The sequence below is a fragment of the Dermacentor silvarum genome, chromosome 3 (assembly GCF_013339745.2).
Source record: "Dermacentor silvarum isolate Dsil-2018 chromosome 3, BIME_Dsil_1.4, whole genome shotgun sequence".
NCBI classification, from domain to species: domain Eukaryota; kingdom Metazoa; phylum Arthropoda; class Arachnida; order Ixodida; family Ixodidae; genus Dermacentor; species Dermacentor silvarum.
In genome coordinates, this window is record NC_051156.1 from 91,258,058 (window position 1) to 91,285,491 (window position 27,434).

At 45.0% G+C, this 27,434-nt stretch overlaps 1 protein-coding gene across 3 annotated transcripts in view; it reads left to right on the forward strand.

The window, feature by feature from the left end:
* Positions 1–7,007: 7,007 nt before the first annotated feature.
* Positions 7,008–27,434, forward strand: part of LOC125943875 (uncharacterized) — a 35,107-nt gene continuing 14,680 nt past the window's right edge. Inside the window, exons 1-4 of one of the 3 annotated variants that reach the window (XM_049663434.1) lie at positions 7,008–7,130; positions 12,259–12,317; positions 16,638–16,739; positions 18,520–18,555. In XM_049663434.1, coding sequence (XP_049519391.1) covers positions 7,085–7,130; positions 12,259–12,317; positions 16,638–16,739; positions 18,520–18,555 — 243 coding nt within the window. In that variant the 5' untranslated portion in view covers positions 7,008–7,084. Of the gene's footprint in view, positions 7,131–9,479; positions 9,574–12,258; positions 12,318–16,637; positions 16,740–18,519; positions 18,556–27,434 lie in introns of those variants that run through there. The other 2 variants (XM_049663435.1, XR_007465957.1) reach the window with 2 other exon arrangements.

Here is a 27,434-nt window from a genome sequence, read left to right on the forward strand (position 1 = left end):
AGCCCTGTGGGTAGAAATTGCTCATGTATCTCGCTTGAAACCTTAAATGCGAGGCTTTCATAATATAATTTTTCTTCTGCAGCCAGGCTGGTGGCTTCCGCCGACAACGGGAAATTATTTTTATCGCAATAATATTATGTCATCTTGGTCATCTGTACAAATTATCATGACTAAAAGCTCCGCTATCTTTGCCGACATGGCTCGGAATCTTAGAAAGAAAGCGTTTCCTCACAATCAGTAAATCACTTTATCAAACAATCTTACAGGAAGCCGTTTGCAACAGTAAAAATCTTAATTTTCTCCATAAACCGGATGCGGCTCCTCGCCTGAACCACACTTTTTATAAGTGGTACACCATAGGCGTATGTGAGTAGTTGCGCCTTTGACTAATTTACCAAGTGCGTTTGGTCGCGAAACAGGCTAGTTAAATTCTGCAATTTCCTAAATAGTCCTGTCAGGACATAGTTCTTAGAAACGTTGTAAGATGACCTCACAAGCATTACATGTCGTTTAGCTTATGTTTATTTATTTACTTATTTATTTAAGGTTGTTAAATATTATTCGATTTATGTCGCAGGCATTACGGTAAGAGGGGGCAGCAACATGAATATTCCGTGCAACAAATAATAAAGGAGGTAACAAACTGGAGAGTTCACGCTAAATACAATATCACCAGCAAAAGGGAAAGAGGAGGATTATGGCTTAAAAATTTGTAGAACATACGCACCTTTATGCAATTTCTGCAAATAGTTGCCTATTTCAATGAATGAAAATAAATTGTGATTACAAACTCATTTTGAATAATAGAAAAGAAGTACGAACAGCAAGTCCAAGAAGGGGGGCCGGGAAACAAACTATGCACGAGACTGCTATAAGAGTTTGGGTGCATCAGAAAATTACGACTCTCACGCACTTTTTTGCCAGGTTTACTCATTTTCTAAACGAGAAGTACGAGAACCCAATCTTTTGTGCCTTCAAATGGCGATCGTTACGCAGCGGCATATATGATGAATGCGGAAAGTAGTCACTGTCGCGGACGTTGTTTTGACCTAGAGCTGTATCACGAAAGAATATCAACCAAAGAATATCAAACCAAAATAAGCTGTTTCTTTATTTATGTGGTACCACTCAATTGTCGGTAGTGCTTGGTTACGATATTTTGCTGCGCGCGAAGCTGAATTGCTTCTAGGATTGCTTATTCATATGTGTCGTTCAAAGCTTGTAGGGTTATCCTTCTTGCAGCCTGCTAAATGCCTTCTATAACGCGCCACGACGCGCTTGCGTACTTGGATTGCAGCGCTCGCAAAACGCGTTTCGGATGAACGAAGCCCAAATCTCCGTCGGAAAGCAATCGATCGGTAGGTACGCAGCGTCTAGCCTGAGGCACACAACCTCGTAGACCCATCGTTGTGGAGATTGGGATGCGTGACATGTAGATTCTCCTACTAAAGTTACTGATTTAGAATTTGAGGTTACAGTCGTTGAAGTACCGTGGTAATGACGTGTAGTAAAATGATTTTTGTATGATTTGGCTTGGCTTCCTTAAGAAAACATTTTGAGAGAGGCGCTTTAATGAATCCTAGAATAGTTTGCCTGGTGGCACGCTTGGCGGGCAACCAATCTCACCCTACCCTCTACTGCAAATTAACATGATAAAAAGTGAAACAACGTGTAGAGTGCACGACACCATATACATAATGCACACAAACATATTTCTACTGTTCAAATAGCTTCTGCTGTGTTTTGTGCCAGTCACTAAACCTTCTTTAGAGTAGTGCATATACTTTATTTGGGCAACTACTTCTTCTCACTATGGCATGCAATTCCGACTTCATAAAGAAGGGCCGATGCTTCTGAGAATAATTGCACCTTGATTTGAATGGCGTATGCGGAACCAGACAAACCACGATTGACTAAATCAGATCTTTATGAGAAATGTTTTTCTTTATAAAGTGAGAACAGCAAGATTGTAAATATTTTAGAACAATGAAATTAATCTTGCTATGTAGACAAATCAAGGTGAAAATATGAGGTTATATTATACGAGTTTGTGTTACAGCCAGTAGCTAAATATTTAGCGAGTTCTGTGACCAACAGATCATTATTATGCTGAATTAAACATTGCACCGGCGGAGCACGCAGACCCTAGTACAAGGTCTTTATCTGGTACTTTTAGTGCTCTATAATATGCTCTTAGACTGGGAAGGCTTAGGAGTGAGGATAAATGGCGAATATCTCAGCAACCTTCGGTTTGCACATGACATTGTCCTATTCAGCAACAATGGGGACGAATTACAAGAAATGATTCAGGACCTTTACCAAGAAAATGTAAGAATGGGGTTGAAGATTATATGCAGAAGACAAACAATGTTATATAGCCTGGCAAGGGAACAAGAATTCAGGATCGCCAGTCAGCCTCTAGAGTCTGTAAAGGAGTAGGTTTATCTAGGTCAGTTACTCATAGGGAACCCTGATCACGAGAAATAAATTTACAGAAGAATAAAGTTGGGTTGGAGTGCAGACGGCAGGCATTGCCAAATCCTGACTGGGAGCTTACCACTGTCGTTGAAAAGAAAAGTGTACAATCATTGCATTCTACCGGTGCTAACATATTAGGCAGGAACTTAGAGGTTAACAAAGAAGCTCGAGAACAAGTTAAGGACCGCACAAAGAGCGATGGGAGGAAAAATGTGAGGCCTAACATTAAGAGCCAGGAAGAGAGCGGTGTGGATCAGAGAACAAACGAGGATAACCAATATTCTAGATGGATTACCGGTGGAACATTAGAGTTACAGAATGAATACCAAGACTAGGCAAGCGCACTCTGCCAACAACCGCGCGCGTCGCTGGCGCTCAGCGTCTCTTATCTCCACACGGCTCTGACCTTTATGCGATGTTCATTCGCCGCTCAGTTTCCGTTGAATAGACCGCACGTACCTTCGCCCGCTGCGGCGTATAAGCGCTTGCTGCCAGCGTTTTGACAGTCGTTGTCTGCAGTCATTCAGTGTGATCTATTCATGTTTGTTTGTGCGCGCTCACACCACAGTTAGTAATAGTCGGGCCACATTTTCCAACGCACGCTACACATGCAATGCTGCCCGGATCGGCAGTGCAGCGCTACAGGTGTGTCCCTTCGCACGCGCTGCCCACGGGCAGCGCTTCTCATCAACACCACCGTTTCACACGCGCCTTCTCGTGGTCATCGAGTCTCTCTTCATGTCGGTCTACTTACGCCGCAGCACACCTGCTTACTTAATCAGCTCATGTTTACTACAATTCATATTGCTACCAAAGCCGCTCACCTTACTTCGTATGACATTGCTGTGTTGATATCGCATTCATTGCTTCACCCTTAGGGCGAAACTGTGACCTTTTTTTTATAGTCCGCGTGCTTCCGTGAGAGCGTAGAAAAGCAACCGATAACAGGTGGCGTCCTAATATAAACTAGCTTGCCTGTACTGGATCACGCTCTTCGACTTTCCGCAGATGGCCACTAAAATGCTAAAACGCATCTTGAGCGCTACTGGGATAAACGAACGCTTGTTATTACATGCGTGAGTGAACATTCATCTGCGGCTGCGCGCACTATTACTCCTTCTCTTGTAGCTAACTTTTACATGCCTGAGCATTTCTATGCTTACCCAAAGAGAGAACCCGTCCGTCCGCCCGTCTGTCACATAAGAAGAATAGCTATAAAGAAATTAATGTATAAATCAAAATAAATTCTGAAGGAGAAAAAATTCACACAGGAACTCCCCTGGGCGTTGTCTAACTATGCATAAGCATTGTGCCACTTGCTGATCTCCACGCAGCCTGGTGTCTTTATCAATGCTGTTAAACTAGATCCGACCAGTATACACCCTTATCAACTCTTATCGGCCGTTATCAACCTTATCGGACTGGGTTCAACTCTTATCAATTTTCATCGGCGCTTATATACAGTATTGGACTTGATCCGAGCGTACTCAACCCTTATCGGTAATTATTAACATCAGAACTGTTCCGACCATTATAAGCCATCCCTCTTTAGCACCTTATCCATCCGTGTCGAACCATTATGAACAGTTATGAGACCCATATAGCCCTTCATCACTCCTTATCATTTTTATCAACCGATTGACTACTTATCTGTCTGTGTTGTGCCACGTGAAGCACATGAGCACTCACAGATCGGTGGCGTCTAGGTCGGTGAAGGAACGCCCCAACGGAAGGTGCATATCGTATCGGGATGCCGTGTGTTTAGAATTAAATTTTCGCAAAATCGGAATTTTCCTGATGTCGACAATGCTCCAAGTCAGCTCTACATGTAGTCCTAGAGATGGCTTTTATTCCATCATTACCAAACCTTTCAACAAAGCCCTCATAAAAACTTATCCGTTTACTTCTTTTTTTGAACCGCCGGTACAAGACATTCATATGGTTCAGACATATACACCTTCTGCAAGCGTGGGTGTTTAGCCCAATGGGAAAGGCACTCGGCTTCGCAGCGTTGGGTCAGTAGGTTCGAAACTCACTTGTGAAGCGTACGCCAACGTCCTCGAATGACGCATGCTTTCTTTCCCCTTTAAGTATTTTTGATTCGAAAGCGTCTAAACCCCATTGAGAAAGAAAGCCGGCGTCTCTCGTCTGTATCAGCGAAACGGCGCCCTAAGCTTGCATTGCCGTTAGCTGCAACGCCACGTCACAAGCTCACCTCCGCGGAGTTCCCATTGGCAGCGACGTCGCATCACGCGCTGCGCCTCGACGGAGCAGAGCGGGTGAAAGGAACACCTGCTGGGACGATAGCGCGCCATGTGTTGCTTGAGAGGAGAGGGCATCGCCGCTAAACGCCACGTCACCCTTGCTCTCGGCGTGAGCGCTTCTCGACGGAGCAGAGCCAACTCATCGCTATCTAGGAGGCTTTGGCAGAGCGGACGAAAGGTAAAACACCTGCTGCAACGCTAGCGCGCCAGGTGTTGCGTGAGGGAAAAGGGTATTACCGCGTCGGTGGCATGCGCCTTTGGCACCGCAGGCTGCCGCCTCTTGAAGGCTGGGGCAGCACGTAGCGCTATGGTGTATGTACATTACGCGCCGCGCAAGACCCGAAGAACCGCTCAACGCCGTTCAATTGGATACTAATGCTATTGCACTCACAACTCATAACTGCCTAGGTGTCCTCGCATGTTTTGAACCTTGAGAATATATACACATTCGCGAAAGAAGATTCTCGCTCATTTCTTTTGTTTACGATGACAGCATGTCTGCACTCCCCAACAATGCTATGCAAAATTTAGATAAAATTCCGCACTTCATTTCGACAATAGACATGACATGGTGAATATAAGCAGACTGCGCTCCAGTCACTGCTAAGATCAAGAAATTTGTTATCGTGCCCCATACGTGGTTATGCCGTGTTCTCTTAATGAGTAATGAAACTAAGCAGTTGACTTGCGCGATGGTTTTGTATTGAAGTTCGTCTTCTATAAATAAAAGCTTACTGTTTTCAATACAGTGATCGTAAAACTACAAAGTAGTTTGAATTTCTTCGTTGTTTTACCTGTAACTTACAAAAATTAAATATAATATGGTACATTATCTAACGACCCTCCAGTCACGTTTTGACGGTATTGGAGAATGGCATTTTTCTAAAAATTGCGTGCGTGAATAATGTTTTTTTAATATTTTTCACTTGGTAACATTTCTATAGTCCTTCAGTTGTGTATATAATGTAATTAATTATTTAATTATGGGGTTTTATGTGCCAAAACCACGATCTGATTATGAGACACGCCGTAGTGGGGGATTCTGGAAATTTGGACCACCTGGGGTTCTTTAACGTGCACCTAAATTTAAGTACACGGGTGTCTTCGCATTTCGCCGCCATCGAAATGCGGCCGCCGTGGCCGGGATTTGATCCCGTGACCTTGTGCTCAGCATATACATAATGTGAGAAAACAGGCGGGTATTTTCTGCGGACTCCGCGCTGATGAGCAAGGATGTCTTTTGCATTTAAAATGATGGGATTTTGTGAGGGATAGTGTGAGGGGTTGGGGTTCGAAGAGGACGCCATCGCTCGGTTAGTAGACGCTCGTGCTAAAGCGTTAGCCTGTTCGTTCCCCTGTACCCCCGAATGTCCCGGGCACCAGAGTAGGCGATGGCGGTGGTTGAACGATTTGGGGATTATCGCGAGGCTAGCCGCAGTCACGTGCCCCTTAAGAAACATGCAACATGTCTCCCGGGAGTCAGTGACCGCGTGAACGCGTGAGCGAGCGCGATCGCCACTGCTAACATTCCGGCTGAGGTGGGGGAGCCCGCCGTGGTCGACGCGGTAATTTGCTGCTGGCTGATCGCGTTCACGACTGCCAGGGCGTACCTCCTTTGGTAGCGCTGCCCGGTAGCCTCTGCATACGCAGCTGCGTCCGTGTAGTACGTATTGTACCTAGCGTTATTGGAGTACATCGATTGAATATGTTGTGCGCGTGCTTTGCGCCTTTCCTTGTTGTACTCGGGATGCATATTCTTGGGAATTGGAGCTACTGTAATTTTGGATCTCACCGAAGGAGGGAGAGGTACGGCCTCTTCGGTGAGATAAATCGGGTATGCTGGGATATTAAGTCGTGCCAATATTGACAGAGCGAGTTCGGCACAAGTTTCGTTTTCCTTTTTACTCAACATTACCGCTTGTTTGTTATCTGTGGTGGGGCATACCAGGCACATACGTTGATTTACCTCGTAATTGCTATTTCAGAAGAACAAACTTTTCTGACATAACCGTCACATTCATATTCAAGTTTAATATTTTTGTTGTATCTTTAACTCTGTGACAAACAGAAATTGAATAAGTCGCAATAAAATAGAAATACATTTTCTCTTTAGATCGTCGCAAAAACAAGGTCGTCTTTTTCGCTATTCTCTTCCATTTACGATTGAAGCATTTGTGCACGTGAACAATGGCCAGAAAGGGGATATCTTGAAAAGAGATGGTACTGTTCTCCCGATAACAATAAATATATTGTGTTCTCTCATTCATTTAGCGTGGGTTTTAGAACAGCGTAGGAGCCCAACTTTATTGTGACCTGCACTACTACACCTTATCAGTTCGGGAATGCATGTTAGTGGCCGCCTCATCGCTGTTGCGGTCTTCGTTGTCGGTGAGTCTCAAATATTTCAACCAGTGAATAAGTTTCGAAGAGCTCGCGCGGAGAAAGTAAACAAATATGACGTTAACAAATTGTATATCCAATTTTATTGTGCTTAGCATTCTTTGCCTCCTTCAGGCGTTTTCAGCCTATCTATATATACAGGGTGTTTCAGCGAACACTTTCAAAATTTATTTAAGGTTGCCTGTAGCAGATAGCCCTATTCTAGTTAATGAGCTGGTCTACTCGAAGAGGCGGCCATTATTTGCACAAAAAATTTAAATGCATAATCGTCTAATTAAATAATCACTAATTAAGTGTTTAACTAAATACCTGATGGCCCATATTGCAATTCACAAATTGTAGCCGTGGAGTTCACAAGGCCACAATTCACAAATTCACAAATCCCACTTAGAATTATTTCTCAGGATGGCACCAGTTTTGGGATATTAATTCCCAAACTTTGCGGAAAAATGCATTGGGGTTCCAGTTAATTTTGTGCTTCAATGCATAAAGCGAAGTTCTCTTAAGAAACTAACTGGAACGCCAATGCATTTCTCCGCAAAGCTTGGGAATTAATAGCTCGAAACTGGTGTCATACCGAAAATTCGTTCCAAGTGGATCCGATCCGCCTTGCGAACTCCACGGCTAGAATTTGTAAATTGCAATATGGGCCATCAAGTAATTAGGTAAACACCTAATTAGTGAATTTTTGTTCATTATTCGATAGTGCATTTCAATTTCCTGTGCAAGTAATGTCCGCCTCTTCGAGTAAACCAGCTCATGAACTAGAATTGTGCAATCTACCACAGGCAACCTTTAAGAATTTTTGAAAGTGTTTGCTGAAACACCCATATATATATATATATATATATATATATATATATATATATATATATATATCTGCCTGTATATCTAGGCTCTTACTCCCGACCATCTGGCTCCAGTTGCCTACCAGCATGCACCACTCATGGACATCATGGCGTCATGACTTTTTTATCGTAGTCATTCCAATTTCGTCGTCTGACTCTCTTCCTGCCGTCGTTGTCACGCCATCATGGTCATAGAGTCGTCATATATTCGTTGTCACAACATCATTTTGAGGCCCTCGTGGTTGTTTCATCATCGTCACTCGATATTCGTCATTCAACTCTCGTCATGCATTCGTCGTCACGCCATCTTTCTCATTACACTGTCCTCGCACATTTGTCATGCCATCGCCACTTAGTCATACAGTCATTGTCATGTATTCGTCGTCACATCGTTGTCGGTATTGGCGCCGGGCTCGCTCCATTGTCGTCACGCTAACTTCGTCATAATATTGTCGCCATACCATCGTTGTCAAGTTATTTCAGTCCCACCGTCGTGGTCATACAATCTTCGTGATACAGCCATCGTCGTATACTTGTCCTCATCTCATCATCCTTATTCTTTTGTCACATTATTGTCGTCATTCCCCGTCATCAGGCAGTCATCGTCAGGTATTCGTTGTCCTACCATCGAAATGATGCCGTCGCGGTCATTCTATCGTCGTCATTCTAACTTCCTCCTCCGGCTCTAATCATGCGTCACCCGCCGGGGTGGCTCAGTCAGCTAAGGCGTTGCGCTGCTGAGCACGAGTGGCGTGATGAAATCCCGGCCCCGGCGGCCGCATTTCGATGGAGGCGAAATGCAAAAACGCCCGTGTGCTTGCCTTGTATCGCACGTTAAAGAAACCCAGGTGGTCAAAATTATTCCGGAGCCCTCCACTACGGCGTGCCTCATAATCAGAACTGGTTTTGGCACGTAAAACACCAGAAAGAAGAATCATGCGTCGTATTCACGCCATCATTTACACGCAGTCGTTGTTATACCGCGGTCACCATTCCGATGTCATCACGCGGTTATCTTATCATAGCGATTCCTTCAGGAACTTCATCCTTTCTTTTTTCTCTCCTCTATTGCATACATTTCCCCCTCTCCCGGCACATGGTAGCCAACCAGAGATATTCTCTGCTTAATCTCCCTGTCTTTCCTCTGCCTTTCTCTCTCTCATCCCATGTCGTCATGCCATGGTCGCCATACTGCTTTCATCATTCCATCGACGTCATAACTTTTTCGTGCCATCGTTGTCTCTTCAGCTTCGTCATCCGATTGTCTTCGTACCGCCGCCGTCACGCTATCGTCGTCATACGCTTGTAGTTATCCCATTGTCCTCATGAGGTCGTAGTCACGCTGTGCCCGTTATACTATTGTCATCATTTCAATATTGTCATGTCATTGTCCTCTTGCCGTTGTCGTCATACCGCCTTCGTCGTTCCATCAATGTCATTCCTTCTTCATTATTCCATCGTTGTCACTGCGTTCTCATCCTTTCACGCTGTCGGGCCTCCTTCGCAAGCGAGTGTCATACCAAAGTAGGCCAATGCCAGACACAATGCTAGCCATATGTAGCTGAAGCAACGGAAGCCTCCGAGTGACCACTACAAACTTACATAAACGTTACTTCAGGCAATACTGTGTGTAGCTGCAATGCTTGAACACTAATCGCATAGCCATCGACAGTCATTGGGAGATGGGTTCGCCGTTAAGTTTTTCATCTTTCAGTCTGAATATTTTTCATCATTGTCCTTTTTATACTTTTTCTTATAAGATTGTCAATTGCAGACGTTAATGTGCATAAAAAATATATGCCGTACACGTTTTTCATATGGTTTTCTGCTTGAGCATAATGTCTGTGTTTATTTGTATTACTTCTAAAATCACTGCTCGCACAAAAGCTATAGACTTCGCCTACAACCTTCCTTATCTCCGAAGTACACAGAAAATGTAAAACATTTTGTATCGATGTTTTGGGCTTACACTGTCACATCTCAGTCAACTATCAGGCTCGCTTTCGAGCCCATTGGATAATGACAATCATTTGGTTAAGTTTAGTCGGGCAACTTGAAAAACGTTCCCGCAGAACAAATCCCATCTCGAATGTCGAGATTACTGCGATTAGCAATGAAGCAATGTATTGGCACACCATACTGTCGCCGTATCAACGTGTCATGTGCCAAGTGTGTACGCATATAGGCTTCTCCATCCAGTTTCCTTCTGGCGCCATATATTGGTGCCGCCGAGAAGTGCGTGCGTGGCGCGTGCATTATTACATATTGAGACAAGACAGAGCCGGTAATATGTAGCAATGCCTTTCCGGTATTAATGCCTTTTCGCGCTTATCGCGCTTTGTCAGTGGTTGGAGCGACGGTCCGCTCGCTTTATCAGCGGGATCAGCCGGCCGTGTAGCGGTGGATGATAAGACTAGAGTAGAATAAGTCATAATGCCTCGCTACAAAATCGCGGCCCAGTTTGACTATACACGTTGCAAGTTCGATTCCACCTTGCGCAGAATAACTTTGAAGGAATTTTTACAGCGACTAGCATTTTTGGGGTACCTAAGCAACTTTTGGGGAGATGTCTCAGCATCTGTCTGTCTGTAACCGCGTTACTGCCAACTTCGGTCGCTGGACATGTGGCGCCGGGTGCGAAAGCAACCGCCGGACAAGCTTCCGCCATTGGGTACGCTCATCAATAGAGATTTTTAGAATCAGGGAGTCAGGATTCTGGGTCCTAAAGCTGCTTTGGCTAGGTTGCTCTTGGGTTTAGAGGAGCAGCAGTACTTGAGAACTGGGTCAAACGTAGACAGCGTAGGGTCGAGCGCTCGGGACGCCACCATGGGGAAAATAAAGGGGGTTTCGAAAGAAAACCGAAGAAAAGTTTTTTTCCAAGTTTTTGAGCGAGAAGGGCATACAATTAATGAATGAATAAAGCCTTTATTTTTAAGGAAGGGGACGGAGGGCATACAATAAAATGTAATAAAGGTAATCACTGTGTTAGTAATATGAATCATATATGCCATTTTAAGACCCAAGACGGATTGGGGACCCACGCTAGTTTTCGATTTTAGGGTCAACGCGAACGCGAGAACCCATGACTGGTTTGGGCTCTGCGCATGCGCAGCTTGCGGCCTGCAATTTTCTTGGGTCCCAAAGCCGCTTGGGTCTCAAATTCTAAAATTCTCTAATGACAAAAAATCGTTGAAATTTCTCGGCTGCTAGGCGCACTGAAACCCGCGTCATATTTATTCAGAAAATATTCTTTGAATGCAGATACACATTCCCACACGCTTCATGTGGCGCCTTCACTGTGGCGGCGCGAATTGGCGCAGCCCGTTCGATAAAGAGCGCCAGAGAGCAGCCCGGCTGCACACATGCCTCATATAAGACGTAATTTGGCGGCTGCATTACGATTCGTCGATGCATTGCTTCAATGCTAATCACACTACCGCCGACATTCATCCTGAGATGGCATATTTTTTGTCATTGAAGAGCGGCACAAACCCAGTCGTACATACCCAAGTTGGTATGAGAGAGGTTGATTGGAGAGGGACACATACCGAGTGTCACATACCCTATTACAGAAGTTGGCCCGATGGTTGCTTTCAAACCCGGCTCACTCAGCACAGCAGGCCGATGCTGTGGATCGAGGAGTGTGGTTAGAGACATACATACATACATACATACACACATACATACATACATCCATACATACATACATACATACATACATACATACATGCATACATACATACATACATACATGCATACATACATATATACATACATACATACACATACATACATACATACATACATACATACATACATACATACATACATACATACATACATACATACATACATACACAGAAAGGCAGACAGATATCGCAAAGTGTGTGATTTATCCTAGCAATGCTAATCGCTATAAAACGGTACATAATATCAGCGTAAATACATTTTTCGCCGTAGTGTTGAAAAGTGCACCCTCGCGTGCGTGCAATATATTATGCACTCGTAGACCCTTTCCTCGAAAAAAATAAAAAAAACTGTTTGCATTGTGTTCACAGAGCTGCCGCGTTGTAGCAGAAACTCATTCGATAGCGAACTTGAGGCGTAGTTTTAAGCCACAAACTAGGAATGCCGCATTTGCTTCAGACCAGAGGAAGAACAAAATGGCAAGCTATTGCAACTAAAAATAGGTGAATAATAGAAGAATTTAACTTAGAACTGAAGAGAATGTATAGGGCTTGTCTGATCCTTTGATTTTATCTATATAGGTGGACTATGCCAGGTGCACTCCTCTTTGTACTGTCAGCGACTGGTGCCGTCCGCAGTGGTAAGTGTTTCACTCACCGTAGGCTCATTGTTGAGCGCGTGATAAGCCTGCCGTTTTATTGAGGGGCACAAGTTTTGCCCTAATAAATTTCTGACTTCTAGAACTTTTATTAGGACTACCAATAAGCACTAGTACAGAAAGACTACTTGCACTAGGACTACACAACACATTGGATGAACTCAAAGAGGCTCAGCGCATATTGACGCGTGTGCTCTAGGCAGACGACAACGATGATGGGAGCATTAACGGACTCCGTCTAGTGGGTCAGTGGGATTTTGGCTGACGACGAAGAAGACGTGTCTCTGTTCTGTTTTGGTTGAACAGGTTGTCCTTCTGTTCTTGAAGAATGTCTCCCTGTCTTCTCTCGGCGTTGCACCGCGACAATATCACATTATGAAAGACTCTCGAAGAACGAGACAGGAATAAGTATATTAGAAAGATTGGGTATTACCTACGACACGCAACACGGACAAAAGAAGGATATGACAAGAGAGATCAGAAATATAATAATGATCCCCCCCCCCCTGCCAAAGAAAATGCATCCCACACAACATCATGAATGAAGACAAAGCAAGAGCCAAGGAGATACAGAAAAGATTTGGACACGATAAAGCAGCAGCTTTCGCAGACGCAGCTAGACTCAAACGCAGGAAAGGATTCACTGCAGTCGTAGTAAATCACAAAAAAAGAATGCGTAACAAGTGTGACAATGATGACAGAATATACAGAAGCAGCAGAAGAAACGGCGATAGAACTTGCAATAACACAAACTGAAGCATACATAATAATCAGTGACTCACAGGGAGCAATTCGCAACTATGCAAATGGCCGCATCTCCCCAGAGGTACTACACATATTATTGAAAGGAGCCAAAAAAAACACAAACACGTTCAATTACTATGAACACCTGCCCATACTCCTACCTCACCGGTGGACGGCTGGAACAACGAGGCGGCACACAACGCAGCTCGAGGGCTAACCGACCGAGTTTCGACAAACATTGGTGCCGTTAACTCAGGGTCCGCCGAAGAAGGTGAGGACGGAGATTGGGAGGGGGGACATAGATTGGCCAAATACAAAGATAAAGCAACACATTATCAAGTGCTGAGGTGTATTTATCCGCCACCTCATCAAAAACTAGATAAATCGCAGTCAGTCCGGTGGTGGCATTTACAAACGGGGACATGCTGTAATCCAGTAATGTGGAATATACTTTATCCAGATATATACAAGACAAACGATTGTAAGTTAGGTGGCTCAAGAGCAACTCTTAAGCATATGCTGTGAGAATGCCAAGGGCTGACGAGTAGCAACGGGGAGACAGGCTGCTCCCCGTTGCACCAACGCGCGGAAGCCTCCACGCGCGTTGGTGTGCTGTGCTGCTCAGCTCAGCCCCGGAAGATCAACTGTGGGCTGTCCAGCGGGCCGATGACGCCGCCAGGGCCCAAGGGCTCGTGGCAGACGCCTAGGCAGCGTGAAGCCCACCCCATTAACTTGCCGGACAAAAATAAATTTTTACTACCCACCTAGAACTGAGATAAAAATGGAAACCGGCTCTGTCTTAGGAAAACTCTTACGTACAAACAGCTACTACTTGAATGGCACTTGTTCACCTAACAATTGTCATACTGATCAGCGTTATAAGTCTCGTGCGCTGCATTTTCGAATAGGACATGCAGCGCCACTGCAGCGAGGGCTGGTAAAACTCGATGTTTCCAGTTCGCCGCCACGCAGCGGCGACAAGCAGGGAACGCAGCAGGCGCCAGCCTATGTACGCAATGAGAAAGAAATCACCTTCTGTCCACTGTAGCGTGTGTAGGAACACCACCTGGAAGCTGGCGAAGATGAAGGTAAATTGATTTCACTGGAAATTGTACGGGGGTAATAGCAGCCGTCCGATGCGCGCAAGGCAGACAAACGCGTCGTTTTTTACCACACTTTTTCTGCGTGCTCTCTGCGATATTATTACAGAATTTTCGCGTCCCTTGATCTTGTTTATTATTGTCAATGAACTTCGAGCTGCTCCATGCATGGTGCACCGAGGAAAAAGCGGGAAGCTCAGTTTGCTGCCTCCGCGTTCATTTACGGCCTGATCTGACGCCGCGAGCTCGCTTTTATGCTGGCCAGTATTCACAAAAACGTATTACGCTAGAACTATTCGTAAGAACAAATTACAGCTGATTCTGATATCTGACATATTACCAAAGACGGCTACTGGCCGATTTCAATGAGCACTTACAGAAGAGAAAATATGGGAATTCGGGCCGGGCCCAGCAAGCCCATTCTTGGTTCATTATCGGGTTGGGCAGGCCCGCTTTCTGCTGGCGGGAAACTCTGGCCAGTCCGCCAGACTGCGGCACCCGCATATTTGTTGTACTGGCCACCGAGGGTTAGCTAATGGTCCAAGTGGGCGCGCAAAGCTGGCGATAAAACGCGCATTTCTAAAATACAAGTACTAGAAAACAGGTGTTACAAGACGAACCGGAAAGCACGGCAAGAAAACAGTGGATAGTTATACATTAGATTGCGCAAGCGTTGGGGGACGGAAACCGCCGTGCGTTGAAAAGTACGCGAAGCGAGCACGAAAGAGTGCGAAAGGCGCATAATGCAGTTCGCCTCCCCCAGCGCTTTGGAGTGGCATGGGTATTCCATACTAAAACTCTAGTGTGTTAACGTCTAAGCGCGCGTCGTGTGCCACGCTTTGTATTTGGGCCACGCACATTCCGAAGATTTGAAACAGACCAATGGCAATACTGAATTCTCCCTTCACGCAATACATGATTAGCGGCGTACAAGGCAGCACCGCGAACAAGCCCACGAGGCCTGGCACTTGAACATCGTTAGCTGCTGGATCGGAAAAGTCAATTACATAAGAAAACGTTTGTTGGTACAGGCATTGGTCTTTCTGAATGTACCAGTTAAAATTCACCTGATAACTCTAGAAAGGGTAAACTCGCTTCTCGCGTCGGTTGCTATCCCGCGGTATGTCTCGAACGAGAAAACCGAATTATTTTTTTCAAATTTAACCATTATATTTTGAAGGCAGTTTCTTCATGTACATGAAGTAAGTAACCGTTTTTTTTTTCATGTTTTTTGCCTTAAGAACCGTAATTATTTGCCTAAAAAACACACACACACAAATGGGGAATCCCCTACGATAGGTTCATAGATTAGTGCTACATCCTGAGTCTGTTTTGGAAGAGGCTATTCGGCATTCATTTTAAGGGCGATTTTCGTCACCTGTGATAACACAATTGTCTACTTGAAACGAATGTGAATGTTCACAAATTCTTATGGCAAGATCATAATTCAACCCACTCAAGGCAGTTGCAAATGCTTCTGATTTTACGACCTGCTTGAATATTTTACTTAATCGCTTCCTACTGATACTCGAAAAGTATTGAACGATGTGTGCAGTAATAATGTTCAAATGACTTCACGGGGGCATACACACACGCTTTGTGTATGGCACAATATGAGGAGAGGCACCAGTGGGTCTTGGACGACACGCTGACTTCTCAAGAAATCAGAGGACGCACGGTGACACGCAGCGTCCGATATCATGATGGATGTGTGTGAGCGGTAACTACTCTGGCTGCTGTGAGTACGCAGAACTGAACTGAAACACGCTAGCTGCGGCTCTGGAACCGAGCAGTCCTGCATTAGAGTCCACACGAAATCGCGCCGTATTTTGCAGGCATTGACCATCCAGACTCATTGTCTTGTAGCACAAACATATCAAAGGCAAACGATGACTTAAGTTTTAACTTGTGGAATGTGGATCTTCTAATCTGTTTGAATATGGACTATAATTTGTGTCTTATTTTTGAGTGCATCATTGCGGGCGGCGTGCCAGCTGCCCTAACACCGCCATATGCAACTGATAGGCGAAAGGGCGAGACGAACCTCCTTGCTCGCGCCTTTTGCCACTCTCATCATCCTCAGTGAGAGGCCTATATACAGTTCCAAGTAATACCAAGCCCTACAGCTGAATTTAGATGAAGTGATAAATCCGTGATTGTTGCATTTGACAATCACTAATCCTGAACTTTTTCGAAGTGTTACGAAACGTATAATAATTTTGTCTTTGAATGGGACTTCATGAAATATTGTTGTTTCATGGGCACTTTTGATAGCGGCTGAGTCCAGTCGAGGTAGAATTTCTCAATCACGGTTGGCTTCTATGCGGAAGTAGTGGGCGGGAGCCAATAGCGATCGAGAAATTGGATCCCAAGCGGGCTCAGTCGCGATAGGAAGGGCACCGTTTGTCCATGGTAATAAAGGAAACTTAATTATTTCGTCTTTTTTTCTCATTGACAGACTTCTGCTTTCAGTCCGTGCAGATTTCCATGTAGGTTAGGATTTCTTGAAGCACCTTTCAACATTGTTATACAATCTGAGCCTGATGGAACGCCATGCAGGGTAAGTAAGATCATGTAACGCTATATTCAAAGTTAAAGCTGATTATTTCGCGACTACAAATTCTGCCCTCAGTGTGACTCAAAATGTTGCTATGGTTTTGGTCGGAATGAACTTTTACAAAACACAAATTACATGCGATGTTACCTTGGTATACTTAAATGTCAAATTTCATAGATGTATATCAGTACACGCAGTTTGCCGGGGCTTAACCTGATTTCAAGCAGACGAACAATAGAACATTTTTAACGAGACGCACGCACAGACTCGCCTAGCGTATTAAGACGCGCAAGAAGTTTAATAGCCAGGTTATGTGAATCTTGCAGATAATTTTTTTCTTAATCACACAGGAACGATAATTGGAAATATTTATAAGTTGTACTTTATTATACGAACTATTGCCATGCGTCTGCGTACTTATGAAAATACGTTGCACATTTATCAGGGCAAAACCGATGCAGCTCTTCCAAGACGCTTTGTAAGTTATTGAAACAAGTCGACTGCCTAACATGAAGGCTGAAATGAAACTTAGTCCAAGCCCCTATGTCCTACTTAAGGGAAGATAAGCAAGATGAGGATACGCTATCTCATGATGTAGGCTGGTGCACAAGAATTTTTAAAAAATCATATAGTAGTCAACATAACTCCTGCTTTCGCATGCGATGCCAGTCCATTTATTCCATCGAATCTCGTCCATGGTTCGCTGTTACAGCGACAAGAAGTCATATTTGGGAATCGTATGATTACCAAATAAGACTAGCTTTACTATGAATTATCTTTTATTTTATTAATACTTATTGGGCTACAGATACGCCGCAATATGATTCCATAACCTACAAAAGAATGAATAATTATGTTACAGGCTCTTAGCTATCATCAAACGTCCACGGCGTTAAGATACGCCTTAAGAAAAACAACTTGTGGAAACAGTAGTCTGGGTGTAGCAACATCTTCTGGAAAACAAAAGCTTGTGTTCTGAAGAGAATAGCGCTTGTGAAGCTTTTCCTTAGCCCCCTCAGAGCCGTAGACAGCTCAGGGTCGTATGCGCTTTTCAAGTAGGTTCTTATTACAGACTGAGATGTTACGAACGTGAAAACTGCATGTTGGTTTAATAGCTCGGTTAGAGGTTTGAAGTAGCAACATCATGTAGGTGGAGGAAGTTATAGTCTCGTCACGTGTTTTTTTCTTGCTTTTTTTTTCTTTTTATTATAAAAGCTGTTCGTATTCCCTAAGCACAAAGATGGGGTATAACATCTCATGATAGGTTGGCAAATGAATGTTGCACTTTAGACTTTAATATAAACTCGGCGGTATTGAAATCGCACATTGCGGCTCCTTTTCTCGTTTATGATGAAACGGTCTATATTAAGTTGGTGCCAATATTCTGAAATCTGGCAGCAATAGTGTGCTTAAGCTACTTGCATTGAGTTCTATATGTATTCTTCTTTATATGTGGGATTATTGTTTTCGAAATTCGGCTTTGAGGTAATAATGAAAAAAATTTAGAGGCATGATACTTAAACGGGTAACAAGGGAGCCAGAAAGTGAACGTTCTACGCTTACACGCGACTTTGTAGTAAGTACTACACCAGTTTAATTGATTAAACCATTTATGCATTCGCGAAATCTCCATTTCACGACAAGACACACGCTGGCACAATGCTAGAATATGGCCCTCTGGTGAGGTAACAGAGGTGGAAAATAAATGCAAGTGAGAGCATTATAGGCTCGCATGTTTATTTGTAGTCTGTGAATTCAAATTATACAGAAAAAATTTTCTTAGTTGCAGATCCCTGCCAACATAGGAGGAAGACATCAGGTAGGACCGCTGTTTCTCAAAGCGGTATTGAAAGCTGCATCCCTTAGCAGAATTCATCCTATGTATCTGCCTTACCCACGTGCGCAAGTAGGAGGCGCCAGTAGTACGAAGTTATTAAGCGTACATGATTACAATTCCTACCATACCCCTGAAGCTGTACGAAATACAATAGACTGTAACGTCCATAGCCATTATGAGGCTTAAAAGTCGTGACTGATGGGAAAATACTTTAAAATATGATCTGGTTAGAACGCATTCTTCCAGAAGGCGTCCGGTAGCGACACTTGTAAAACTTATGCTGCTCTTTCTCTACTTGCAATGTCCCTGCTTAAGACCAGTATTCCAATGTTACTTTAGTTTGTAGCATTTTTATAACTAATCTTCCTAGTTCAAGACTGTATGTACTGGCGAGGACTGTGGCACACGGAGTGGGCGTTGAGTGGTAGAGGCGTGGCATCTTAGCTGTGGCTTGAATGGAAGGTGTTTGGCATAGGTAACCTGCCCATCACTCAGCTGTCTCGTCGTTTATTACTGCAGGCATAGCCCAAAGCCAGAAATGGCATCAACAAAATCTAAAAAGATGCTCTAGATGTTTACAAGTGATTTTGCGGTGCTATATTGTCGCTGCATAAAGCAATATACAGGGCATACATGAATTCAGGGAAGCTTGCAGTAGTGCCGCAAGGCTAAAGACACAGCGTAGCTGATCGGTTCCTAGCTGGTCCTGGCTATACGAAGTGATACTAAGTTATACAAAGTGTATAAGCATTTCCTCACTGTCCGTGGCATCGGGGAACGCCTCGGGAAGCACTTGCAGTCCGAGCACACGTGCGGGAAGTGGGGCGAAAGCTATGTACAGTGTACGGGCGGCGCGCAGCAGATGACATGCCGGTATGACGGCACGGCGCATGCGCAGTAGCGCGCAGCTGGTGGGAGCTCGGCCGCACCGCCGCCAGGGGCGCCTGCTGCAGTCGCGGACACCGCGAACGTTCGGCGCTAATGCGGGGAAACGGAGAAGCGTGGATGGCGTCGGCAGCACCTCTGAGCTCTTTTGTGCTGCTAAAACTTGTTTTTCTCTCTCACTTTCATTTTCTCTTTCTCTCTCCCAAGCATAGAGCGCGAAGCTCGTACTCTCTCTCTCGCTCTCCTTTTATCTCTCTCACCCGAGCATAGCGCGCGACACTCCGCGAGGTGGTTGCTAGGCAACGCAGTGGCAGGGGGCACACTTTACGGCCGGCTTAAAGCTCCGCTGCCTACCGATCGACCACAGCACCACCGTACGGGCATTGCCGCCTTTCAACACATGACCCCGCCGCCATTAGCAGCCTTCTGGCTTCCTTTTCCAGATAGTAGACGGCGTGCTGAGTAAATCCATAAAAGCGCCTTTCTCGCGTTTTCTGTAAATTATTATTCACCAGTAATCCAAAGCTTTTAACTAAAAAAACAAATGGAATGACAGTGCTGGCGATAATTTACACACGGCCTCATTTTAACCTGATGGCCGTGAACGAATACTTCAAGTCGGTGCATGGGAGTCCTCCGCTGAAGGAATGCCTAATTTCGCTTGCTTCTTTTCCTTCTATATTCTCCTGACAGCAAATAGCTCTAGCAACTCAGTACTGTGTAGTACATTGTGCCAGTGGTTATGCGCAAGCAATATGTGCACAATATTCATTTCGGTGTCATTAAAAAGGTAGATCTGTTGTTTTTGCTGCCTTTGGCAATCATCGGTTGTTTTGAACGTGCAAAAGACTGATAGTACCAAGAAATGCAGCAGCGGCAAGAACACTTAGAGCTATATGTAAATGAAGGCACGTCGACTTATTTACGGTAATATTGCATTCTTAGGTGTCCGTGAATTAGTCATTCGGATAAAAAAAGGTTAGGGGTAATTATAGCATTGCGCCCTGTCTTGTATTTTTAGGCTTCAACAAAGCTGCACGCGCTTAATGGATCTCTCGTTATTTTTTCCGTGCTGAGAACAAAATTTGCAGGCAAATGACACACATTTAATTTCTATACTTGCCCCAGCGTTCTCTATGTATTATCATCATTGCATGTACAGTGCACCTCAATTACGGGTACAGTACGTACAAGCTATGAGCAGTCGTTTTCTTCTACTAATAAAAGGCGTATTATCCGATGCGAAACCTTCGTTAGAAATATGGCAGTGGGGCGACATCAGATCTCCAAGAGAGAACAGTAAGTCGTTCCTACCTCTCCCACGCTCGTAACTGTTTATATCGCATTCATATCGGAGCTAAACCATTCTTTTCACTTTCTTTGAAAGCTTTGTAGCCTACTCTGTTAAATAGTGATTCATTTATGATAGACAACCATTTATTTTTTGCCAAAAGGCACTGCCTGCAAAAGATTCGAACTCAGGTTTCCCTTTATTTTACTGCAGGGTACGCTGATATCGCACAATGTTGAACGACTTTTTCAGGTGCACCATGCCACACTCTGCTTCATATGTGCAATATGTTATCCTATACAATCAATAGAGGTAGCACAAGCCCCTTTGCCTTTTGAGACGATTCAGGCATTCGGCTGCACTCGGGTGCACTGAGAAGGCGTCATCTGTGTGGCGCACCGCCATCTAACCGCTGTAAATGGTCTATAAAGCATTTTCATCGGCTAGTTCAGTCTCTACCAATGCGTGGCGTTTTCACCGCGCCTCGTCATTTGCTGCTTCAAAAACCACCGCATGGCCTCCGCGGTGGTGCGATTCCCGGTCACGCCGGGCGCGTTCCGACAGTATATAGTGGAATGCAAAAACGCTGCTGTACCTATATTTAAGTGCATGTTATACAACAACCGACAGTCGAAATGAATGCGGAGTTACAGCACTACCACGTCCTTTTTGACACAATGTGCAGCTTGAGAAGGCTAACCCTCACATTTATTTTAACCTCCTAAATGGGTTGTAAGCGACACATTTGAGTAAGGCTGCTTCTTAGCGGATATAACACTGTTTCATTCGCACATGAATGTTTGTACTAAAAGGTGAACACGCCACGCTGTTTTGTGCTCACGATTTAGAAGCTTGAAGAAAATGTGTGTACCAATCGTTGTAGGAGTTCTGTTAACTCTACTGTAGTTACTGTCCTCCGAGGTTTTCTTCCTCCTTTTTTCCTAGCGCGACAACTCCAGAATACAATGTCGAACTGTTATATAATTCAAACGAAGAGTTTCCTGTAGCAAAATAGTTTTGTAATTATTTTTTATGAAACGCAAAATTTTGAGAAAAGTCTGATGAACAGATAGCCCCGCAAATTTAGTGCACATTCGCTAACGCTTGTACTTAAAATACTTCTTTGATGGTTCCCACTAACGTCCGTCCCTATATAATCACAGTCGCGTATCAGACATGAGTGCATTCGTCACCAATGAGTTGTCTACATACAGTATATTTCCTTAAGAATGTTTGAGTCATAACGTTTCGTCACTGCCCACAACGTAAACGAGTGAACGAAGATATTATGTATTTTCTGTAAGTTAGTACAACACTTCAAAACATGGAAGTTTTTGAGCTCGGAGAGTGGCTTAAAGAAATAATAGCGCAATTGACACCGTCATGAGTGTCATCGTAGAAAATAAATAATGTAATGACGTGACAATGTAAAGACATGACAACCGCTCGCTTCCAAGTCATTGGCAGTAAATAATAAAAAAGAAACAATGAGCAAATGACAGTAGTCCCGATTTAATACAGCGCCTTAAGTACGTACAACTGTGCCTTAGGAATAAAATTTGTAGCACGGCCTATTGCAGCCTGCACCACCGTGCACCGTACCGCAGTGCTCCCAACATTTCGACAAGGTGTAATGAGCATGGAATGATGCAAATGCGACATTTGCGTGTCTTCTGAAGCGTTCGTCAAAGTTTCGTGTCATTCACGCAGTCAATTCCGGCGACAAATTCCGACACACCGGATTGCTGTGCCAGGACCGGCGTGCACGCTTTGCCCTAGTAAACAGAGGCAACGGAGGCCGGCTGAGGCAAGCAATGGGCGCGTCAGCACGTGATCAAACATGACGTCGCCTACGGGAACGCGGTGAAAAGGGCCTACAACGCGGAAGGGCATTTAGGACTAATTTCCCTATATGCATACGCTATTACAAGAGAATACCCTTTCGACATTTCTAACAGAAGGTTGCTGAAATTCGGCAGATCTTTAGAAATATATTTTTAAAGGCATTGAAGCTCGTAAATTTCTTTTAAGCTCGTACACTGCGGTGAAGTTTGACATGTGGCCCAAGAGGCAATTTATAAACTTTCCTTCGAATGAGTAATAGAAGGCAATTGTGTCTCGGTTAATTGTCTTAAGACAATTAACCCAGACACTCTTGGTGCCACTCAAAGAGGGAAAACGAATTGCCGAGGGCAATGCTAACTTGACCCTCCCCCACCAAAACACAGCCTATTTGTTCGCATAGGTCTGCGTATGCAATGGCGTTTTGGGCTTTTAATGCATTAACATTCTTCTGGTATTTCACGCAATTTGTGGGATCTATCTATCTATCTATCTATCTATCTATCTATCTATCTATCTATAGATCTATCTATGTGTCTAAGTTTGTACGTATTTACGTATGTTTGTATCTGGCCGTCTTCCCGCCTACCTGGGTCAAACGATAGTTCATGGACGAATTAGTAGTGCATGGTGCTGCTGTGTCGAAACACGTGGTTCTAAACCACCCATTAGATTCACTCTGGTTACTGAGTATGTAACATATCTGCATGCTTGCCCCTCCTCAACGAATCACTTTCACGCCGTCATGAGCCACTACAGACGCGGGACTGGGTAGGTACCGCTGTTGGATAAAACTATTTGACGCCGACTTGTAATACTCCGTATGTGCGACTCGGTCTGTGCTGGTCTCCAGTGAATCTCGTTAATACCAGCTTGAATCACTGGGTATGTGCTAGCAGGTGTGGGCCGCTCTTCAATGAACGTGTTGACGTTTGACGCCAACTTGCGTAACAAGGTATGCGCCGCTGTGTATTTGTCCTAATTTTCTCCGAAGCTGAGGGGAATGGAAACCACGTCACAATTGTTCCTCGAGGACAGCAACACGACGCTTTAGCAGGCTGCGCCACAAATGCTCGGGGTATGTGCCACTTTTCAGTGACTGCCTTTCACGCCAGCGCTTTTGCGAGCTGCGCCATGAATGCACTGGGTATGTGCCGTTCTTCATTGAACCTCTCGCGAACTTGGGTCACTGAGCATGTGCCGCTTAGTGCGCGGCAAGCGAGGAAACAATTCCGAGCGTTCGCAGGCACCGGCGCGCCATGGATCTCGGAGGCCACGCGAAGGCTTCGCTGCGGCGCCACTAATGGCGCTGAGTGTTCTTACTGAACATTGGTCAAAACTAAAAATTCGCAAACGCCTATAAGGGATGAAGACGGCAACATCTACGAAGGAGACGATGTGCTGTGGTACATCACAGACGTTATTAGGGATAACTCCGCTACGAAGAAAAGCGTAATTCAGACTCAGATTCAGCAACAACAAAGAAGCCTGAGAGATCAAAATTTTGCTAGAAAACTGTTGCGGGAAGAAAGCTGAAAAAATGTCCTTAATAACACGGCAGCAGGACCCGATGAAATCCCAATACAGCTGATCAAAAACCTCGGTCCAAAGAGCAAGGCCTAATTCTATAGAGCAAGTGATTAGAGTGAAGAAAATTCCGGTTGGATGGCGTGAACGCAAGATGAACCTCATCTACAGAGGCAAAGGCGATAAGAATAAAACGAGCTCGTACAGTAATGGCAATGCAACCCTTAAAAATTAAAACTATCGAAGAGGGTTGAGACAAATGACGTACTGGGGTAACTGTAGAATTGGTTCAGGCCAAGCAGACGCTTAGAGGATAATTTGTTTGTACTAACTCAGTGCATAGAGAATTCTGTAGCTCAGAGTACACCTTTATCGTTAGCATTTCGAGATATTGAATGAACCTATGACAACGTAGACAGGTACTTATTATGGGATATTCTGAAGCACGAAAGCATACGTGACGATTTCGTGGAGCTGCTCAGGGATATATATATATATATATATATATATATATAGACAACCAAGTACAAGTTCCAAACTTTGTTTGGAGGCCGACTAACGCTTTGGCGTAGAGTGCTCGTCCTTTCGTCGGACGCCAAGCCCGTCGGCCAGAACTGTCCCACGAAAACAACTAAAGTGAACAATTATGAGGCGGTTGCAACTCACTACATTTGACTGAACAGGTTAAGAAACAATTCAACTACACGCGTCACCTAATTCAGGCTAACGTCGACAAGCGAAGCAACACAACATGGGAGTGGGGCTTATTGTAACAGGTGAACTTTACGAGTGAACTTCAAGAGCTGCATTGCATTGCAAGTGATAGGGCCTCAATGCGCGCCGCTATCGGTGGGCGCCCTTACGGTGGACGCTGAAAAAAGGTATTTGTTGTTAATAATCAAGTAAAATAGAGTTGTTCTTTTCTGGCCACGCGCATATAAAATTGATTAGGAATTTTATTTTCGTTGAATGAATGTAAGTAACTGTGTATCGCTTTAATGGAATAACGTTTTTTTCTTTCGCATTGTTTGTGGTGAGCACATTGCGGTGGTGAGCACCCCGGCAGAGAAGAACGCCAGAGCGTATGCCAGGATATCTAGTATTGCCATAGGCAAAGTGGAGTACGAAGTCAACGCGTATATGGCTGCCCCGGACGACACCTGCAAGGGGGTCATACGAGGGGTAGACCTCGACATCGACCCGGCGAGACTTGAGGCGCTTATTGTTCATAACAGGAACCCAACGGCTCTTCAGGCAAAGCGAATCAAGAACTCGAAAACGGTGGTGATTCTTTTCGACGGACTTCAAGTTCCAAATCACGTTATTTGCGGCACGAGCATGTTCCGCGGCACACTGTTCAAAAGGCAGACAGATGTTTGCTACGCTTGCGGCAAGGTAGGACATCGCGCTGACGTATGCCCTACGCCAGATGACGTCATATGCAGGGGATGCGGCAAGCAGTTGTCATCGGAGGATCACGATTGCAAGCCGACGTGCAAGTTGTGCGGAGGCGAACATGTCACAGCAGATAGGAAGTGCAAGCAGCGCTTCCAAATCCCGTATGTGGTGCGTCACAGGAGAAAGGAAAGACAGAAGCAAGATTCTAATTCCGGTTTTCAACGAGGCCACGACGGGGAAAAAGACTTCCCGCCGCTGGACACGGTCACGCCAGGAGGTACCAGAGTGATCCAGCGTGGACGCTCCCGATCCAGCGGCGGCCGATCCCGATCCAGGGGGAGATCAGCCTCCATAGCAAGATCTCGCTCCAGGACTCCTGCGGTTCGCATCGCAACACAAGGGGTCGACCAAGGAACGTGGGCCACCAAGGTCAAGAAAATGACAAAGCCACAGGTAAAGGGGGGTGCTGCTTCAGAGCATGTTAGCTTTGAGCTAGTTAGTCAAATCCAAAAGGAGAATGCTACTCTTAGAGGCATTGTTGAACAGCTCAGGGCTGAGATAGCAGAAATGAAGGGAGCTAAGGTGGCGAAGGCTACTCCTCCATCGCAGCCGAACAGGCCCGTCGAGAATGTAGGGGAGTCGCCAACAGCTGAGGTTCCAATGGATACTCATTCTGAGGTTAGGCCGTCAAAGAGAAAGGCAACTACTGAGCACGTCAGGAACGAGGAGCTCGATTTTCGGGTGCAAATCACAGATTCCTTGGCAGATATTAAGGAGACTCTTAGGCAAATGGCGGAGGCGATGGCCTCTCTTACTGCAAGGACATCCAAGCTTGAGGAAGAGGTAGGCAAATTGAGAGCCAAGAAGCGAATAAAGAGTCTAGTTAAGAGGAAGGCTGCTTCCTCGGGGGAGCCCGATGGTAGTACACGGGCAGAATTGGTTGATATTTCCAATGATGGCTGCGAGTAACGGCGTATTGAACTTTACGATCTGGCAATGGAACTGTTGGGGCTTCTCTCAAAAAAGGGCGGCCCTTCAGCAGTTCCTCAGATCGAGAGATTCGAGACCGCAGATTATTCTATTACAAGAGGTATTGGTGGATAGAGTTTCTCTGTCGGGCTACAAATCGTACGTAAAGAAAGGACCGGAGAGTAGGGGGGTCTCCACCCTGGTCTCTAACAAACACACTTTTATCGAGCATGACTTAAACATGGGTAGTTGCAAAATTGAATACCTTTTTGGCGAGGTTATCCCGAGCGGTGAGCTCAGGAATAGCGTATTCATACTGAACGTGTACAGTTCCCCTAGAGGGGGGCAGCATCGCTTCACTTCATTGTTGGTTAAGGCGGCTTCTATGGCAGGCAAGGCCAGGGCCCCCATTGTTGTGGCCGGGGATTTTAATGCCCAGCATCAGGCGTGGGGTTACCCCCACACTACACGCAAGGGCGAGAACCTCTGGCAGGCAGCGGCGGATCTTGGCCTCACGTTAATCACCGATTCCAACTTCCCCACCAGGATTGGCAACTCCGTGTCACAGGATTCAACTCCGGACCTCACATTCGTGGGGTCGACAGGGGAATTTTCATGGGCTAACTTAGGGGTAGAATTGGGCAGCGATCATTATATTGCTAGCACCGTGCTGCAGGTAGGCAGAAAGCCTCCCAGGGCATTCAAATACATAGACTGGGATCATTTCCGTAAGATCAGGGAGGAAAGAGGGGGTGATTCTCCTGAGAACTTCCAGGAATGGTTGGATAGAGTCAAAAGGGACGTAGGAGAAGTGACCAAGTCGATACACACGGAGCTGGAGGTCGAGAAAATGGATAGCAGATTAGCACACTTAATAGAGGCCAAGGAATCTATACTAGCTAGGTGGAAAACACAAAAGCTCAATCGTAGGCTTAGAAAGAGGCTAGCC